Source organism: Alexandromys fortis, unplaced genomic scaffold (genome assembly GCF_014885135.2).
Source record: "Alexandromys fortis isolate MF-2015 unplaced genomic scaffold, M_Fortis_MF-2015_v1.1 scaffold_252, whole genome shotgun sequence".
Lineage (NCBI taxonomy): Eukaryota > Metazoa > Chordata > Mammalia > Rodentia > Cricetidae > Alexandromys > Alexandromys fortis.
Genome location: NW_026068127.1, coordinates 192,646 through 213,058, shown reverse-complemented (window position 1 = coordinate 213,058; position 20,413 = coordinate 192,646). Strand labels below are relative to the sequence as shown.

Sequence of the window (20,413 nt, the reverse complement as noted above, 5' to 3'; positions counted from 1 at the left end):
GCTGATGCTCTGCTTCTCCCATCTTCAGCAAACTTTATTTGTTAAAATACATATAAAATATCACTACATATTAGCCTTAAAGTAAGTAACCTTGCATTTTGGTCCAACTACCTACATGGATTAGGAAATTCTATGTGTGTTGTGGATAAGACCACAAACCTGTAGAGTACATATACTGGGATTCAACTCGAGTTAGGTGATCTATTTTAAAAGTAACTGTAGCCTGCTTGTCTCTTAAAAGTAAGCTAATCTCTTGCAAGTTTGTGCTAAAGAATATTTTAGTATCTACCTTATGGCAACTGGACATTAAGGTATATGAAAATGAAGAGACAAACTCAGGGGTTGGCAGTCTTAGAGAGGTGCGCAAGTATGAAAACAGAAGTTAGAACACTAGACATTATGTACAAGAAGAAATGGAAGTGACAGGAAACCTTCATAAGTAGAAAGGTCACCAGCATGGTAGGTAGTGCTCTAGGCACCGAGGAGAAAAGCGAAGGGGGAATAGTTCATTCGTGCCTTGTAAATAAGGACTAGACTCTTAAAACATATTTTATGAAATGTAAAGAATGTTAGATTATTTAGAATAACAACTTCATAATTCACTTCCAATAAATGGCACCATTTTAAAGTGCCAAATTCTATGGTTTTTAATATCTATTTTCATGAGTAATACATCTATCATAGCTGATTTAGAACAGTAGAGGTCTTTTGCCTTCCAGATTGTTTTTTAATTTCTCTTGGAAGCTATTGTGAATAGTGTGTTTTCACTGCTTAAGTCTACCAAACTTTGAAGAGAAATCTAATACCACCGTGCCTCAAGCTATTCACAAGATAGAAAGGGAAAGAATACTACCAAACTAATTGCAAAGCCAATATTGTCCTGATTCCAAAGCTGGATAAAGACACAACAACAAAAAGAAATCTATAGATAAATTTTCTTAATGAACAGAGATGTAAAAACCCTAACAAGGTACTTGCAAACTGAATTTATGGAAGAGGATTATACATCATAACCAGCTTGATTTCATCCCAGGGATACAAGGATGTTTCAGTGTGCTCAAATCAGAAAATGTATCATATAAATGAACTTAAGGACAAAAATCACATGATCAGCTTCATAGATAAGGAAAAAAGCTGTAGCACTAATAATAGAAACCCAGAGTCAGATATTGGGGTTCAGCCCCAAAACCAAACAAGCAAAGCAGCCAGCCACTAGAAAAGTCTTACCTCTACCAAGGCTGGGCGCCTACAGACTAAGCAGATTAAAGGGGCCTAAGCAGACAAAGCTGACTAAGCTTCTCTCTCTTCTCTTTTTATATTCCCTCTAGTGCTAGGATTAAAGGCATATGACTCCCTAGAACTAAAATTAAAGGTGTAGGCCACCACCACCTGAATTTTTTTTTTTTGCATTGATTTTGTATAGCCCAGGGCAGCTCTGAATTTACAGAGATCCATCTGCCTCTGTCTCGCAAATCCTGGAATTAAAGGTGTATACCACCACTGCCTGACCTCTAGTGGCTTAGCTTCACCCTTCTGATCTTTAGGCAAGCTTTCTTTATTAAAACATAAGTAAAATATCATTATAAAAAGCATTTGACAAAGTTCAACATTGCCTTCATCATAATTCTGTAGAAAATGGAAATAGATGGAACATACCAAACCATAATAAAAGCATGTATGACACACCTGTAGCCAACATTACACAAATTGGGGGAAGCCTGAGCATTCCCCACTCTTTCCCCCTTACTCAATGTAGTACTTAGAGTCTTAGCTAGAGCTTTAAGACAGGAGAAGGATATAAATGGGAAAGGGGGAAAGCAAATTATTCCTGTTCTCAGATTCTTTCCTAAAATATCCACAGACTACACTAAAAAACTTGTAGACCTGATAAACTCTTCTAGTAAAGTTGTCGGATATAAACAAACTGCAGCCAGGCGGTAGTGTCCACACCTTTAATTCCAGCACTCGGGAGACAAAGGCAGGTGAATCCCTTGAGTTTGAGGCCAGCCTGGTCTACAAGATACATGTTTGACTGATTCTTGGGAACTGATTTGTATGTGATCTTCCCTTTTTCTGTCTCAGAAAAGAAATTCACATTTAGACACTGGAGATTAGACAGACCAAGAAATTAGTCTGTCTTCAACCCTGCCCTTTGAAGAGAGGGAAAGAAAAAAGCTTGGCAGAAGGAGATCTGGTTTTTTTTCTCTGTTCCTATTTTCCTGCTCTTATACTTGTAAATCTCTGTATTCATTCCTGTTGCCATATCTGAACTTTATTCCCAGAGCCAGAAATTCTGTCCCATGGTGTGACTTTATGTTCAAGACCTATCTGATTCTACTTATGTAGGTAAAGGTCTCTTTTCATTCACTTTCTTTGGAGAATTTCATTTTCTCTAGGAAAATAGTTTTGTTTCCCTGCCTAAAAAGTAAATACAATAATCCTCCTTTCCTTACCTCCCCCCACCACAGAACCTCTCCTGGAACTTACTCTGTAGGTCAGACTGGTCTCAAACTCACTGAGATCCATCTGCCTCTGCCTCCCAAGTGCACTACTACTATCTAGCTCCACCTATGCCTAGCAACTATTTCTTGAGCCACCTTCCCTTTACTGCATAATCCACATCAGTTTGTCTTTGAAGTCACTGGAACTGTGCTTGTATTAGAACCGATCCTGACAGGTTGCTAAGACTCATAGCTTAGCCTTTATTTGTGTGTCACTTGGCAATGATAACTCCTCCTTGGAACACTTTCTCTGTGTTTGTTTTTGAGGCAGGTCTCACTATATAGACTTGGCTGGCCCTGAAACTCTACTATATAGACCAGACTGGCCTCTAATTCATACCAATCCACCTGCTTCTGCCTTCGGAGTGCTGGCATTAAAGGCCTGTGCCACCACCATGCCTGGCTTCTTTTGTTCCTGATACATTCTTTCCCTGGCGTGATTGCAACTATACCTAGTCCCCAATGATTACCAAATATGTGTCTGTAGCTCAAACAGAGTCTTTCCATTTTCTTGGTCACTCCTACCAACATATGTCAAATTATGCTTACAACTGAAGTTTGTTGTTGTTTCAACTTGTCTCCCAAGTTTAACAGCCACATCTCTGTTTTCCTAGAGCTTCTCTGTTGGTTAATGTCACTGCTCCAGGTGGTATTTTACAGGCTTAAAGGTTAAGTCTAAAGGATCCTGAGTTCGAGTTCTAGTCCAACCTAAGATGCATATCAAAACCTTATCTCAAAACACAAAACAACCTGGGCTGGTTAGTTGGTTCAGTAGATGAAGGCACCAACTTCCAAACCTGGCAACTTGAGTTTGTTCCCCTGGACTCACGTGGCTGAAGATGACTCCAGAGAGTTGCCCTCTGACCTCCACATGACTGCTGCTATGTGTGCACACCCATATCCATACACATAAACACATATGCACACAAAATAAACACTAAGGTAGTAACAAATTTAAAATGTGGTGGTGGTGCAGCCTTTAATCCCAGCACTCAGGAGGCAGAGTCAGGTGGATTTCTGTGAGCTCAAGGCCAACCTGGTTTGTAACATGAATTCTAGTTGGTCTTAATAAGAACCCAGGGTCAGATATAGGGGTTAATGCTGAAGATCAGAGAAGCAGAAAGGCCAGCCACTAGCAAGTTCTTTTACCTCTACCAGTACTTAGACTGAAGGGGTGATCGTGTCCTCAGACTGCATCCTCAGACTCCATCTGTCTCCACCAAACCTCAAACTACTACTGTCTTCACCAAACCTCAGACTACTACTGTCTCCACCAAACCTCAGACTACAACTGTCTCCACCAAACCTCAGACTGCTTTGAGCTCCTGTCTCCTTCCTCTTATATTCCTCTCTCCATTCAACCATATCACTCCCGTCTCTACCTCTCTAGTGCTGGGATTAAAGGCATGTGATCCCAAGTGCTGGGACCACCGTTGTGTGAGCTCTGTTTCTCTTTTAGACAAATTTAATCTGTGTAACCCAGGGTGGCCTTGAACTAACAGTGCTCCTTTAGATTAAAGGTGTGTGCTACCACTCCTCGTCTTCTAGTGGCTAAATTCTGTACTCCGATCTTCAGGCAATCTTTATTTATTAAAACATAAACAAAACATCACTACAGTGATCCCAGAGCAAGTTCTGGGACACCCAGCACTGTTACACAGAGAAACCCTGTCTTGAAAATTATAGATAGATAGATAGATAGATAGATAGATAGATAGATAGATAGATAGATAGATAAAATATATACCGTCAGGAACTGTACTGTATCATGCTTTTGAGTGTCAGGCCTTTAGTCAAATTTATTTAAGCTATTTAACTATTATGATTCAAAGTAGATTTGATGAATACAAGCTTTCCTCTCTACTCAAAATTTAAAATGCTTCAGAATTTAATGAGAAATAATTTTTTATCTCTAAAAGTATGCTTACAAGAAGAAAAGATTCCCCACCAGTTATGGAAGAGCCATGTTGCGGGGAACAGTATGGCTGATATCCATATCTCCTGTGTCTGGAGGATCTGAAGGAGGCAGTTTGGATCCTCTTCTTTTCTACCAGTTCTCTATATAGTCAGTCTTTAAAAATTCTGGTTACTAATGTGCATGTATGTGTGCACATGTGTCTGTATAGTGTGTGCGTGTGTGTGTGTGGGTGCATGTGTGCCAGGGCATGCTTATCAAAGTCAGAAGAGTATAAGCAGGAGTGGAACGCCAGTGAGGTGAGGGAAGAAACAAAACTTGTAGCTGTGTGAGAAGGTTTTGGGGGGTGGAAACTAGTCTAAAAGGCTCTCTTAATTCACATATGACGTGCTGCTGACTCAGCCTCAAGTGTTGGTCCTGGATATCTGTAGACTTGTTAGCGTTCCAAGTGCTTGCCTGGCCAGACTGGGACACTCTTTTACAAACGTTTCTCTGGATGGAGGGGTGTGGTTTCCAGGTCCATTCCTGCTCACTAACTTGTGGGCTTCTTCAACTCTTTTAGTCTTCCTATCTTGAAAATGGTATCTTGGACTAAATGGCTGTAATTTTTCCTTTCTATAATTGTGTGCTTCTAAACAAACAAAACCCCCACCCTTTGCTGAGCCACTTTGAATTTTAAATGGCTGTAGTTTTTTTCTTTCCTGGGTCTTAAGACCCATTATAGAAGCGTCTCCAGGTCTAGCAGTTCACTTTTCTCTCTCATCAGGATCATATACTTTCCCAATCCCAAAATTATATTTGGTGGCTTCTCCAGACTGCATTTGGCTGACATTCAGTCACATGAGACTTGACCTTATACCCGTTATTCACCAAGTAGGCGGTCTGCAGAGGTGTCTTGACGTCCTCCACAGTACTTATCAGTTCAGATCATGACCGCAGACTGCCACTGGCTGGTTGCACATTATCCTCTACACAGTAGAGCAGGGTGTTTGTTGGACACCCACGAAGCGTGTGCCCGAGGAGATGCTGATTAGTTACCCTTCCCTTCTGAGTTTATGTCAAGAGGCCAGAAACAGTCCATTTGATCTGTGCTTCCAGGGTTGCAGCAGCCTGGCTAGACTTTTCTTCTCCCCTAAAACATATGAACATATGACATCATTATTATATTCATTTAAGAAAGGAAAAGGTGCATAAAGCCTACAGGGAGACGTTCTCAGGCTCTAAAATAAGATAAGTTTGTAATCTCCACATTGTTTCATGGTATTGAATTTGGGCAAGTAACTTAATCTTTCTGTGCCTTCATCTGTGGCATGAGTAAGATATCTGCCTTGTAAGGATTTTGCAGGAGTGTATTCCAGGTACATAGCCCTTGGGCATCTGAAGGTCAGTGTGCAGGAGTGGAATGTTGAATTCTTGATGAATAGTGACTGAACACGACACACGGTAGGTTACTAATAGAGGCGTGTTAAATTAATAGAAATCATTAAGCAAATATTAGCAATTTTTTTTGAGACAGGTTTGTAGCTTAAACTAGCTCTTTGTAGACCAGGCTGGCCCTAAACTCACAGAGATCCACGTCCTCTGTCTCCCAAGTGCTGGGATTAAAGGCGTGTGCCTCCACCACCCTGTGTTAGCAATTATTTTAAGAAATGTAAAAGACACTTATGTGATCTTTTTTATTTTTCAAGATTTCAATTATATTTTTTTCTTGTGATGTACTGGGGATTAAACCAAGACCTTGTGTATGCTAGGCAGGTGCCCTATCTCTGAGCTCTATCTCCAGCCCCAGTTATTATTCTGTCCAAGTCTGCTAGTAAACTAGAAAATTGTTTAGCATGTCACAATTAATGATTCTAAAGTGGGACAGAAAATTAATGTAACTAAAGCAGATGCAGTGGTATGCTTTAAAAACTTACTGATTCCAATAAATTATATTACCATAATCAGATGCTATCAGAGTCAACCAAATGCTTTATACATGTGTAAATGCCTCAGTATGGTGCCTGCATACATGAGTACGTGAATTCTACATGTGAGGTGGAAGAGATTCTGTAATGCCAGGAGGCTTGTCCTCCCTGTCCATTGTATTATTTGGTTGTCCTCTAACTTTATTTCAGGATTATAACTGTGATAATTGAGTATCAACCATATGACATTTTGTTATCTTCATGGAATACATGATATCCAGCCAAAAGTTCTAGACAGATGGTTTGTAAGTTTAGATCTAACTGATTAAAGGTTTTCTGTCCATGGGATTCTGTTCTCTGTCTGTTATCTCAGTCATCATTGACACTGTGTTTGGTGCTTTAGATGGTTACATAGTGTGTTATATGTAATGTTTTGGACAAACTTTCTCTCATGTTTAAGCCTTGTCTATTACAGGAAGCGAGTAAGATCTAAGCGTCTGAAGCTGCACATCTAAATAGATAGTTACTTTCTGGCATAGGTCTTATATTGCTTATGATCATTTACATGGAGGAAGTAAAATATATTTATTTGTAGAATTGTTCTGTGTTTAAGGAAGTTGAGGTTGTAGTCATGAGTAGTTGAGACTTGCTTTGGTGGTAACTTTTTTACTGGTTATGGCACCGGTTTCCCAACCTAACAGACTATAATTCTGGCAGTTGTCTCTTTGTTTCCTTTTATTCCACAGTCACTCATTTCCAGAGAACCGGTGAGTTCTGCTTATTTTGAACACTTCGCTGTTCTAGCTCCTCTTAGCTCTTCCCACTGCCTCTGTCTAGTGCCAGGCTTTGTTTTCGGCTTGCCCTGTTTGCTCCTTGCTTTGGCCTTTTTTTCAGGATTATCTATCTTAAATGAAATATATTTTCTTCTCTGTAAAACCCGTTAAAACACCGTTCTGCCACAGTTAAGTTCAAGGTTTTAACCTTTTATTTGTAACTAATTCTCATTCATCCTGTAAGGCTCAACACAGTACCTTCTATAAGAATTCTGTCACCCACCAGATTTTTGGCATTCATTTTTTTTGTAAATAACTCCAATGCTTGGGAGTTTATCTTATAAGAAAGGAATGAAGAAAACCAACATGTTCACGCTAAACTTTCTTCCTACCCAGAAAGAGTAAGAGCAGGAGAGGGGACAACAGCTGCAGTCCACAGCTCAGCAAGAGCCTGTGGTTGGCGGAGGTGGGATTATAGAGTAAGCCTTTGCGAGGTTACCCGTCCTTCTGGCCCAGTCTGGCTGTTCTTTGTTGTGTAGAAGGATGGTTTTTGCCATTAACCATTCTAATCACCTCTCCTTTTGCTCACTGCAACATGGAGTAGATGGATTAGTTTGCTCTGTAGGAGGAAAAGCAGCTGTCAGTTCTCTTGTCAATAAATTAATTGCATTTATGTGCCATCTTTTGGAGGGTTACTGCAAATCACTGAATAAATATAAATGTAACCATATTTATCTAAGTTGTTAGAGGACTGGATTCTTGCTAGTATAGGGTGCTAGCGTACTGAATTCACTAGTAGAATGGTACCTTGGAACAGTACCTTTGACAGCCATTTAGCCAGTTTTTCTGGTGTTAGTTTCATGTGAACCCTTCCCACTGCTTTGTTTAAAATCACTTACCCAAGTATTTTTCTAGGGCTCCTAAAACTATCAATATTTAAATTATTTGGTTAAATAGATGAGGTATGGAGTGGTCTTTTTAACTGTCCCTCACTAGTCCTATTTTCAAGGTTTTTGTAACAAAATTTGAATTTTGTATTTATTTTACAGTTAAATAATGAATGGGGGTATCAAAAGTGAAGCTGCACATTGTCTGCATGTTTACAGAATAGCGATCATTTACTGAATACACACTGTGTGTTAGACAGTGTATTGAGTTATGTACTACTTAAAAAAATACTGATCCAAGTATTTTTGTAGACCAGGAATCTACAACTTTTTGTTTGTTTGTTTTTTTGAGACAGGGTTTCTCTGTGTAACAGTTCTGGCTGTCCTGGAACTAGCTCTTATAGACCAGGCTGGCCTCAAACTCACAGAGATACGCCTGCCTCTGCCTCCCAAGTGCTGGGATTAAAGGTGTGTGCCACCACTGCCCGGCTGGAATATAAGACTTAAAAAAAGTTAAACAACTTTCCTATGGTCACATTTAGGAATAGAGCCAAGCAGGTCTGAACCTAGAGCTGTTAGCTACAAAGACCAATCAACTTGTTTAAATAAATGTAAATATATTTTAATAATTGTGGTGCCTTTTGATAATTAATTTTTTCTTTTTTTGGTTTTTCAAGACAGAGTTTCTTTGTATAGCCCTGGCTGTTCTGGAACTTGCTCGGTAGACTTGGTTGACCTCAAACTCACTGAGATGCACCTGCCTCTGTCTTGCGTCCAAGTGCACTCCCACCACCCGGCTTGATAATTACTTTTAAACTATACCTCTATGTGTGTCTGTGCGCTTTTCTATCTACTCCAATGTTTTTAGATGATTTTTTAAACTTAGAGAGTTTAATTAAAACACAGTACTACATTTATTTTGGATAGATTTCTTTCAGGTGATTAAAACGTGTTATGGATTTCCATTTTTTTGTTGTTGTTGTTGTTTGTTTTTCTTTTTTTTTTTTTTTGAAACAGGGTTTCTAGCTATACTGGAACTTGCTTTGTAGACCAGGCTAGCCTTGAATTCAGAGCTCCATCTGCCTCTGCCTCTCGAGTCTTGGGATTAATGTTGTGCACCATTATTCCCTAACTTCCATGTTATTCTTACATACTTAATTTATGCAGTTGATTTCCTTAAATCAATTCTTACCTAATCTTAACAGTGCTTCTTCCTGAATTTATTTCTACAGAAATATTGATTAATACTGAGGATTTTTCATTCTGTATTTGCTATTGTGTATACTGTTTCTTTTAAATGGTCATGTACTGAAGGCAGCACTATTGCAATAGAACCCTTCCTCATCCCCACTATGAATTCTGCCTGTTCAGCAGCAGCAGGAGCTCTGTGTTGTTTTTGTTGGGCGTGTGTGCTAAAGGGGACAGACAGTCCCACAACTTAGCACTAAGCTGTGATCTGTCTTTGTTGTATTAATGGGGACCATGTTTTCATATTGCAGATGGCTGAGAGCTGCAAGAAAAATTCAGGACCATGATGGCTCAGTTTCCCACAGCTATGAACGGTAATTAACTTATGCTAATGGTAGGATGAGAGGATGTGGGCTTTTGTTGTAGTGATGAGCCTGTTGTTTGAAATATTTATGTAGATAATTTCCCTTGACTTTTAAATATAGAACTTGAAGTATTCTGGTTGAAAGCACCAAGTGTTTCAGAGCAATACTTGTATCTTCTTATTAGTATTATGCAGTAAATTCCACATTTCTGTTGAAGCATTTTGGTAGTATCTGGAATATGTGCTTACCATTGAACAGTTGAGAATAACCTAAAGGTATATTCTGTTTAATGCATGAAACTGGAGGACAAAAACCAAGAGTGCCCTTAGGTGAATAGTAAGGGTATTTGTAATTGCACAGATGATTGCAAATAGATCTGGCCATCAAGATTTGTTTAACAACACAAATATAAGATTAAATTTTCCTTTATTAACATTTATGAACTTCATATTTATTTTATCTCATTAGTTAACCTGACAACTTGTGTTTGATCCCTGGGACCCACAGGTTAGAAGGAGAGAAGCGACTCCTACAAGTTGTCTTCTGACCTCCACACACTGCCTAGTTTGTGTCTCTCCCAGTAAATACATAAATAAGGTTAAAATGACTGTTATTCCCATTGTGAAATTGGTGTAGGACTATAGGGATTGGTGCCACAGGCGTTTTTTAAATTAAATAATTATTTTCCACAATGAGTGATTAAGCTTTTCCAGGTTTGAAGATTTCTCTGCCTCATATGAAAGCGTTTTCACTAAAGTCAGTTTACTTACAAACTTCAACCAGATTATTAATAGAGTTTACAGATCAAATAAACACATAGACAGTATGATCCCAGTCTTTCCTTTCGTATTTATTGTATAGATCACTGCATTATAAGTAAACATGATTGGAAGCAAACAAAATGTTCAGTGATAAAAATGCCCATGTGAATAAAATTCCAATTATTAATTAGGAAGTGGTATGTAGGAATAAAGAAAGTCATTTGAGTTTTTTGTTTGTTTTTTGTTTTGTTTGTTTTGTTTTTATTTTTTGAGACAAGGTTTCCCTGTAGCTTTGGAGCCTGCCCCGGAACTCTCTCTGTAGACCAGGCTGGCCTCAAACTCACAGAGGCTATCTGCCTCTGCCTGCCAAGTACTGGGATTAAAGGAATATATAGTCATTTTTTTAAAAACAACTTCTGAAAAGTTGATAACAGAGAGACTGTTACCTTCTACTTATTAAAAATAGTTGAGTAACTTGTATTTATCTAGTTTAAGTCCAACTCAGCATTTAAAGTGTTATTGAAAGCAACATCCATGTATAACACCAAACTTCAAAAGTATGCCTGCATCCCTAGTAAATCATTTGTCACAGTTAAGTCTTTAGATGCCAGACCCAGTTGTTTGTATGAATGCTGTGACATACTCATCTAATTTGGCCATGTATATCTTTATCACTCTAGGGCTAAGTGCAGACTTCATAGGCTGCTTTGGTTCTCAGAGTGCTGTCTGTCTAATATAGTAGCCACATCTGTCTTAGTTTCAGTTTAATAAAAGTCAAGTAAACCACATTGCTTCATGTGCTTACAACCACTTGTAGCTGAGGCTGTCCTATGGGACAGTGCAGATAAAGACATGTACAACTTGTCACACAGGTCTTTTAAACAAGATGTTTTTTACTTAGTCTTTGGTGCTTCACTTCCTTTTATTATTATTATTATTAACAAGATTGAAAAGGCTGTCAGTGCCTCCCTCCTGTTTTTGCAGCTGCAGCTCCGCCCCTAATCTGTTGCTCTGCAGAATGTCCTTCCCAGAGCCTCCTTAATGACAGTGCTTTACATTCTGCTTTTCAAAAACTGAATAAATTTGCAGATTGAGAGAACATGATAGATAGGACATCAAGTGCTAGGAGAGAGGTTACTTCAGATACGTGTTGCTACTGGTTGATATTACAGGGTGACATCGCTTGTTTCAGCCTCAAAATTATGGGGTGCTAAGACTGACTGAGGAAGAAGTTATGAAACCCATCATAATGGCTTCATCTATAATCTAGAAAGGAGAGGTAGGGTACAGAATAAAAAACCTCCAATGGCTTTAAGAATACCCCATTTTCTTGGAACTTTATTGCCTTTTTAGAATTGTAGGGCTCAGTAATCTTTCAACCATATGGTTAGAAAATTGCTGAGCTAGACATTGGGTCTCTACAGTCGGACGCAGCATTGCACTATACTTATAAACCCAGGTTTTTATTGTTCAGGTTCCCATAACTTAGGCTACAGCTTTGTTAAGAACAGTATAACAATTATATTTTAAACATTTAGATTAGTACTAGATCAGTATATATCATTTATTTTAAGTGTTATTTGTTTATATTTGTTTTAAATATTAAACTGGAGTCAAATATCAGTGCAGACTATTTCTAAAATTTAGTTTCTATTGTATATAAATATAGCATGTTTGAATTACTTACATTTAGAATTACAGTATTGACAAACTACCTAGCTGTGTTCTTTATGTATGCTTGCATATTTATAGATATGTGAAAACAGGGATTATATTACAAACTAGCATGTAGTTAGTTCTGTAATTGAGAACTCTTCTTCTGATTTTGTGAATGTGCTTAACAGAGGTAGTAGCAAGAAGAGAATAAACAGCAGGAGTCATTCTGAAAATCCATCTTTAGTGATGAGTTGGGGAGATGGCTGGAATTTGGATGGAGTCCTAACATGACTATCAGACAGTGTCAGAGGTCATCAGCTTTTAAAGGAAATGTTGGATAACCACCGCCACCTTGTTATTCTGTCTTTCCATAAAGCTTACAAAAATAGACTAAAATTGGGAGGTTTTCTTCCTTCCAGGTGCAGAATACCAAATAGTTAGTTCTTTGAAAGATTCTGTTAGTGCTACATTCTAAGTAAGAAAACTAGACTTACATTAATTATTTAAAAATTGACTTTGAATCAAACACATTCTTATTTTTTTCATTTAGAGGTTATCTCATTTCTGAAAAATTTTTGATACATTAATATTTTAAGTTTTAAAGTGGTTTCTGCTCCTGATTTGGACCTTGAGATTTCAGTCTGGTGCTCCAATGTGGGTCTCTGTTTCCTTTCATCGCCTGATGAAGGTTAATATTCAGAAAGATGCCTATATGTTTTTCTTTGGGTTCTCCTTCTTATTTAGCTTCTCTAGGATCACTAATTACGGGCTCAATGTCCTTTATTTATGGCTAGAAACCAAATATGAGTGAGTACATCCCATGTTCCTCTTTTTGGGTCTGGCTTACCTCACTCAGGATAGTGTTTTCTATTTCCATCCATTTGCCTGCAAACTTCAAGAAGTCCTTGTTTTTTACTGCTGAGTAGTACTCTAATATGTATATATTCCATACTTTCTTCATCCATTCTTCCATTGAAGGGCATCTAGGTTGTTTCCAGGTTCTGGCTATTACAAACAATGCTGCTATGAACATAGTTGAGCATATACTTTTGTTGTATGATAGGGCATCTCTTGTGTATATTCCCAAGAGTGGTAGTGCTGGGTCCAGGGGTAGGTTGATCCTGAATTTCCTGAGAAACCGCCACACTGCTTTCCAAAGTGGTTGCACAAATTTGCATTCCCACCAGCAATGGATGAGTGTACCCCTTTCTTCACAGCCTCTCCAGCAAAGGCTATCATTGGTGTTTTTGATTTTAGCCATTCTGACAGGTGTAAGATGGTATCTTAAAGTTGTCTTGATTTGCATTTCCCTGATTGCTAAGGAAGTTGAGCATGACCTTAAGTGTCTTTTGGTCATTTGAACTTCTTCTGTTGAGAATTCTCTGTTCAGCTCAGTGCCCCATTTTATAATTGGGTTGATTAGCCTTTTACGGTCTAGTTTCTTGAGTTCTTTATATATATTTTATATAAATTGAGTTCTTTATATATTTTGGACACAAGCACAAGCAAGGAACTCAGGACCGCGAGGGGTGCACCCACACACTGAGACAATGGGGATGTTCCATTGGGATCTCACCAAGGCCAGCTGGTGAAAAAGCCTGGGATAAACCCGGACTCGTTGAACATAGCAGACAGTGAGGACTACTGAGAACTCAAGAACAATGGCAATGGGTTTTTGATCCTACTGTACGTACTGGCTTTGTGGGAGCCTAGGCAGTTTGGATGCTCACCTTACTAGACATGGATGGAAGTGGGTGGTCTACATAGCAAGTTCCTGGTCAACCAGAACTATACAGTGAGACATTTTTGCCCATTTATATTTTTCAAATTAGTTTTCTAAGTTAGCATACAAAGTGGTGAGTTTTTAAATGGAATTTTCATGCATGTCATTATACTTTATTCTGCCATTCCTCAGTCACTATTTTATTGTAGGTGTATTGCATATTCCACATGGTCTCTAAAGGAACCTTTGTCCTAGGTGGCATTCCTAGGCCTCAGAGGTGGCAGTTCTAGTACAAGAGCATATTTTCATGTGTGTTGGGATATCATATAATTCAGCAAGTTCAGGTTGACCCCGTTCTAGCCTCAGTTTCCATTTTGTCTGTCTCATGCTGGAGACCAAACCTTGTATTTGCCCGCCAAACGCTCTGCCACTCCGCTAATCTTCAGTGACCAAGTTCTGATCTCAGCTCTATCACTTACTGTATTACCTTAAGTAAGTCGCTTTTCTACCATTGCTTTCAGTTTCTTATCTATAATAGTACCTAACTTACTGCGTGGTGCTGGCGGAGCTAATGAGCTACTGAACACAAATCCCTGCATCAGCAGGGCTCACAGCTGCTCTCACCCTTTGTTGTCATGTTCATCTTTTTACCATCATTTCCCCAAAGTCAATCACAGTAAATAAGTTCAATAACACACAGTTTCTTTCCCATCACAGGACTTCTGACAGCTTTTAATGGTCATGTCATTATACTTTGTTCTTCGTTCCTCCTCCTCCTCACACACTGGCCTCCTGGTTTATTTTGCTAACCTTAATAGGTGAAAGATTATGTTCAGTGTTATTTTATTGTAGGTGTATTGCATATTGTATAGATAGTATGCTCAGTCTCTGATAAATAAGGTGCTAGGACAAGGGAAGTTTACTCCACCTGGGGTGGTTGTTTCAGAAGTGGGTAGCTGTGGCTGCTTTAGATCCTTAGTTCTTCAGCAGCTCTCTTTATTCTTACCTCTACTTCCTAAAACTTCTTTTTGTAGTTTTTATTTTTAATTTAGTCATTTAGGGCTAAGAAAAATGTGTTAAATCAATTTTAGCATTTAAAATTAGAGTAGGTCTTTAGTTTTCTAGTTAGAAAATCACTTTTCTAACACTTTTTTTATTATGTGGATAGCAGATTTATGTGAGTTTATGTGTCTAAAACATGAGGTTCCTTGTTGACAGATGTTGAGCAAACTATAAGAGTAGCCAGAAGTGATGCACAGGTGATTATTAGCCAAGGCGAATGTGTGAAGCTTTTCAAAGACTCCTTCAGAGGCTGCTGGTGATTCTATGTGAAGGGTAGACAGCAAAGTTTGTGAGTGTTCTGTTCCTCTGGTCCTGGTCTATGTAGTAAACATGTCCACACTTGCTCCCTTTCTTATTGATTTAGACATCTATTTGGAATCATTTTTAAGTATTTGCTCCTTGCCGGTACTCAGCTGGTTCTCAGAATAGAAAGGCAAACACACAACACTCCAGTCCTAGGCCTTAGAGTCTGCTGGAGCAGATCCTGAGTGCCCTGCTGAAGCATGCAGTTTATCTTGAGACTCCGGAAGAGGAAGTGATTGTTATTATCTAGTGATATCAAGGTCCCCCTGGAGGAAGTAGCCTGTGTCCTGACACTGAAGGAGAGTCTTCCTACTACCAGGAGGCCTTAGGTTCAGTCCCCAGTGATGAAGGAAAAGAAAATGACCCTTCCAGTTAACTCAGACTAGTTATTTCCTGCCACTTTCTGCACTCACCTGTATGGCACCTGAGCTGGTAGCCTGTTTGGTGCACTCAGATCCGTCTTGCGCATCCCAACTTCCCCAACCACACCCTTTTTGTGTGAGCCAAGTGCTCCCAGACTTCCTCTGCACATGGCAAGATGCCGAAGTTTCCAGACTCGGCTTAGGTCTTAGTCTTTCCTGTAATTAATTCACTTCTGATGCTCTGACTTAGAATCTCACAGTTCAGCCAGGCAATGGTGGCACGTGCCTTTAACCCCAGTACTCTGGAGGCAGAGGCAGGTGGATCTCTGTGAGTTCGAGGCCAGCTTGGTCTACAAGAGATAGTTCCAGGACAGGCTCCAAAGCTACAGAGAAACCGTGTCTCGAAAAACTAAAAAACAAACAAACAAAACAAAACAAAACAAAAAAAAAAAAACCAAAAAGACCCCACAGCTGTTGTCATACTTCTGTTCAGGGACTTTCACAGTTAGCACAGTACATGGTGGTACTTACCTTCTAGGTAGGAATTCTTTGAGACTGATAATAGTACGCTAATCTTTTTTTTTTTTTTGGTTGTTTTGAGACAGGGTTTCTCTTGGTACCCATGGCCATCCCTGAACTTGCTCTGTAGACCAGACTGGCATCAAACCCACCTGCCTCTGCCTCCTGAGTGTTGGGATTAAAAGTGTGTGCCATTATTGCCAGACTTTAATTTTTTTGTTTTTGTTTTTTGAGACAGGGTTTCTCTGTAGTTTTGGAGCCTGTCCTGGAACTAGTTCTTGTAGACCAGGCTGGTCTCGAACTAACAAAGATCTCTGTCTCTGTCTCCCAAGTGATGGGATTAAAAGCGTGCACCACTACCGCCCGGCCAGACTTTAATCTTTTTATTGCAATATTTACCTCATTCTCGTGAGTGGGTGAGTGGTATACAGTTATTATTCAATAGATATTAACTCAATGGATGGCTGAAAAACCTTATTGGTTCTGTATATAGTTGATAAGAGTTCTATTTTTTATATACTTCACAATTCAATAATCTTATCAAATGGATACTTAGGATTCATATTTGTATGTTAGAATTTTGCATTCTTATAGATACACTGTTTTGAGCAGGCTCATGTACATGTTATAATATCTTGGCCTTTCATATATGTTTTAGGAGGGCCGAATATGTGGGCTATTACCTCTGAGGAACGCAATAAACATGACAAACAGTTTGATAACCTCAAGCCTTCAGGAGGTTATATAACAGGTTTGTGTTTATCTTTTATATTATTTATTGTAAATTATGTTTATGTTCATATATTTTAGTTTTAATAACTGCTGTCAAATTTGTGTTAAATAATAAAATATATATCCATCAAACTCTAGAATTTAAAAATATTTTTCCTGAAACCATCTTAATTTGTTGATTTAATTTGTCATATTAGAGTTCTTGTCTTGAATTCTAAGTGATGGTCAGGAATTTGTTTTATTACATACTAATACTGTTTCAAGAAGTTTCTTCTCTCTTTTTTTAATTTATTTTTATTTTACATTCACTGGTGTTATTACCTACGTGTATGTCTGTGTGAGGTGTGAGAGACTCTGGAACTGGAGTTGCAGACAGGTGTGAGCTGCCAGGTGGGTGCTGGGAATTGAACCCAGTCTTCTGGAAGGGCAGCCGGCGCTCTTAACCCCTAAGTCATCTCTCCAGCCCCCTTAATTTATTTCTCATATAAGATGATATTTTCCAGATATAATTTAAATATTAATTGTTGATGTTACCACTTGTTTTGTGAAAGACCACCAGAACAAAAAGGTGATGAATTTGGGAGTGTCTTTCCTTCCTTCCCTAGCAATTTGAAACTTCATCTGTGTGCCACTGTGTCTTATGCTTTATGGATAACAACTGTTACAGGAATGACTCCTATACCACTTGTGGGCTTTGTACTATGAATTACTGCATTTCACCTCCACAGCACCCCTGTGAGGCAGCTACTGTGTGTGTCTGTATTCACACAGGGTAAAGTCCTGACAGAGACATGAGGTGGAGCTTGCTTAAGGCTATCAAGATGTCTACTGCTGATAGCTTTTAGTCTGACTTTAGAATCCATCCTCCTATTATAGTCTGATGTTTTTTGTATTCCTGCTTTATTGTACTTGCTGTCAGAGTCTGATTACTTTGCTTACAAGTTAATAATTGACAGCTACCACTCATGGCTGCTAGATTCCTGAATCAAGACTTTATCACTAGCAGCACAGCTAGCAGTATGCACATGGCTGTGTTTCTATTGGTTTCCCTTGTTCCCTGAGCCTGACATGGATGATCTAGAGTATTGGAAACGCACCCTGCATGCTGTGAGAGCTGCAGGAGAGCACTGTGCTGGAAAAAGCCATCATTCCAAAGCAAGTTTGTTCTTTGTTCCAGTGGGAGACATTATCACTTCATTCTTCAAGATTTTCCACTTACAAACTCCTGATGAAAGATATGCTTCTGTATATGTGTTGCTCTTGTTGGTTAATGAATAAAGCTTCTTTTGCCTATGGCAGGGCAGAATATAGCCAGGCTAGAAGATATGTGGAAGAGAGTAGATGGAGTCAGGGAGACTCCATGTAGTTGCCTAAGGAGACAGACACCCAGAACTTTACCCAGTCTGGGCAGCCGGGAACCAACAAACAGCCTCCTTCTACAAACTCCTTTCTGAAAACCCAAACAAAGAAGAATTGGGTTTTGTGTTATTGTTATGTACAGCAAGCAAACATACAAGAATGGGGAAGCTCATGGAGGAATGTTTCACTAGCACTTGATAGTTTTAATTATAGCACCTTTCAGGATGAAAAATCAAAGACGAATAATATACTGTTTCTTCACTGATTAATAGAGAGAATGTTAGTGGTGACTTATATGGTTCTAAAGTACAGATAACTGTATGTACACTTATAACTCCATAGTCTTTAATGATTGGAGTTAAGTCATCATCATTGCCAGCTGTGATTATTCTTAAGTATTAGGATGATTCCACTTACAATGTATCATTGGCTCTTGTGTTCTGTACTTTCAGGTGATCAGGCCCGTACTTTTTTCCTACAGTCAGGTTTACCAGCCCCGGTTTTAGCTGAAATATGGTAAGATGTTTTCTTTATAAATGCACTTAAGTTTCTGATAGGCTGTTGTTGTTTTCAATACTATGGTGTTAACATCAGATTGCTTTCATTTGTGTTCTATTATTAAATAAGAATATTTCTTTAGTTCTTTTATAAATAAATTACACTGAATAAATGATTGAAAAATCACTTGAAGTTTTGTCCTATAGGAAAAATTTCTAATTCCATTAGAATTCAAGAAAGAATATATGAATTATCATTGAAAACTATTTCTGTGCAATTTGACAAAATCTCTAATTCCTATTTTTGTTACCTCATTGTAGTTTCACTTATTTTTACCATCTGTAAACCCCAAGGTAGCCATCCCTTTCTTTGCTCCTACTTAAAAAAATATTTGAGAGGAGCTCTTGAGATGCTTGGTGACTAAGGGCACTCTGGTCTTGCGGAGGACCTGGGTTCAATTCCCAACACCTACCTGGCAGCTCACAACTATCTGTAACTCCAGTTCTAGGAAATCTGACACTCTTTTATGATGTCTGTGGACACAAGGCACACATGTTGTTCATATACCCACAAGTAGGCAAAACACTCAAACACATGAAGAAATAATAAATTTTTAAAAAATAATTTAAAAGTATCTGGGATTGCGTTTTAAAAATGTATTTATAATAAATAAGATCTTCTACCTCATCCTTTTTCCTTATGGAACATTTGTGTGTTTAACAAAATGCTAGTCACAAACATGTTTTCAATTATTTGAACAAGTGAATAAGTTAAACTTAGAATTTACATATCTGCATAAAATACACATACTATGTTGACTTGGGTGTCCTAAAACTCACTCTGTAGGCCAGGCTGGCCCCAAACTTGGAACAATTCTTTTACCTCTGTCTCTATAATGGTTGGTATTTCAGGGTTATGCTCTCATTCCAGGCTTAGAATTGTAGTATTCTTAAATGATTATTTTCTGTCCACATTGTTAGATTTCCTCTGCAAACTATAGATTCTGTATGGTCTGTGAGCATTTTGTTAGTTACTGTCTCTGGCTAGTATTTCTTTTTGTTTTTCAAAGAAGTATTTTATTGACATTTATTGAGCTCTACATTTTTCTCTGCTCCCCTCCCTGCATCTCCCTTCCCCTCTTCAACTCTCCCCCAAGGTCCCCATGCTCCCAATTTACTCAGGAAATCTTGTCTTTTTCTACTTTCTACTTCCCATGTAGATTAGATCTATGTAAGTCTCTCTTAGTATCCTCATTGTTGTCTAAGTTCTCTGGGATTGTGGTTTGTAGGCTGGCTTTCTTTGTTTTTTTTTTTTTGTTTGTTTGTTTGTTTAAAAACCACCTATGAGTGAGTACATATGATAATTGTCTATCTGTGTCTGGGTTACCTCACTCAAAATAATGTTTTCTATCTCTATCCATTCTCCTGCAAAATTCAAGATGTTGTTATTTTTTCTGCTGTGTAGTACTCCATTGTGTAAATGTACCACATTTTCCTTATCCATTCTTCAGTTGAGGGGCATTTAGGTTGTTTTCAGGTTCTGGCTATGACAAATAAGGCTGCTATGAACATAGTTGAGCACATGTTCTTGTGGCACGGTTGAGCATCCTTTGGATATATACCCAAAAGTGTATATATCCAAACAACCTTGAGGAAGGTTGTTTCCTCATTTTCAGAGAAATCGCCACACTGACATCCAAAGGGGTTGTACCAGCTTGCATTCCCACTAGCAATGCAGAAGTGTTCCCTTTTCCCCACAACCTCTCCAGCATAAGTTGTCATCAGTGATTTTGATCTTGGCCATTCTTATAGGTGTAAGATAGAATCTCAGAGTTGTTTTGATTTGCATTTTTCTGATGACTAAGGATGTTGAACATTTCCTTAAGTGTCTTTCAGCCATTTT

General features: G+C 38.5%; 1 protein-coding gene across 4 annotated transcripts in view; it reads left to right on the top strand.

The window, feature by feature from the left end:
* Positions 1–20,413, top strand: part of Itsn2 (intersectin 2) — a 112,761-nt gene that overhangs the window by 13,003 nt on the left and 79,345 nt on the right. For all 4 annotated transcript variants that reach the window (XM_050125828.1, XM_050125829.1, XM_050125827.1 and 1 more), the window contains exons 2-4: positions 9,483–9,545; positions 16,581–16,673; positions 18,466–18,529. In XM_050125828.1, coding sequence (XP_049981785.1) covers positions 9,515–9,545; positions 16,581–16,673; positions 18,466–18,529 — 188 coding nt within the window. In that variant the 5' untranslated portion in view covers positions 9,483–9,514. The remainder of the gene's footprint in view (positions 1–9,482; positions 9,546–16,580; positions 16,674–18,465; positions 18,530–20,413) is intronic.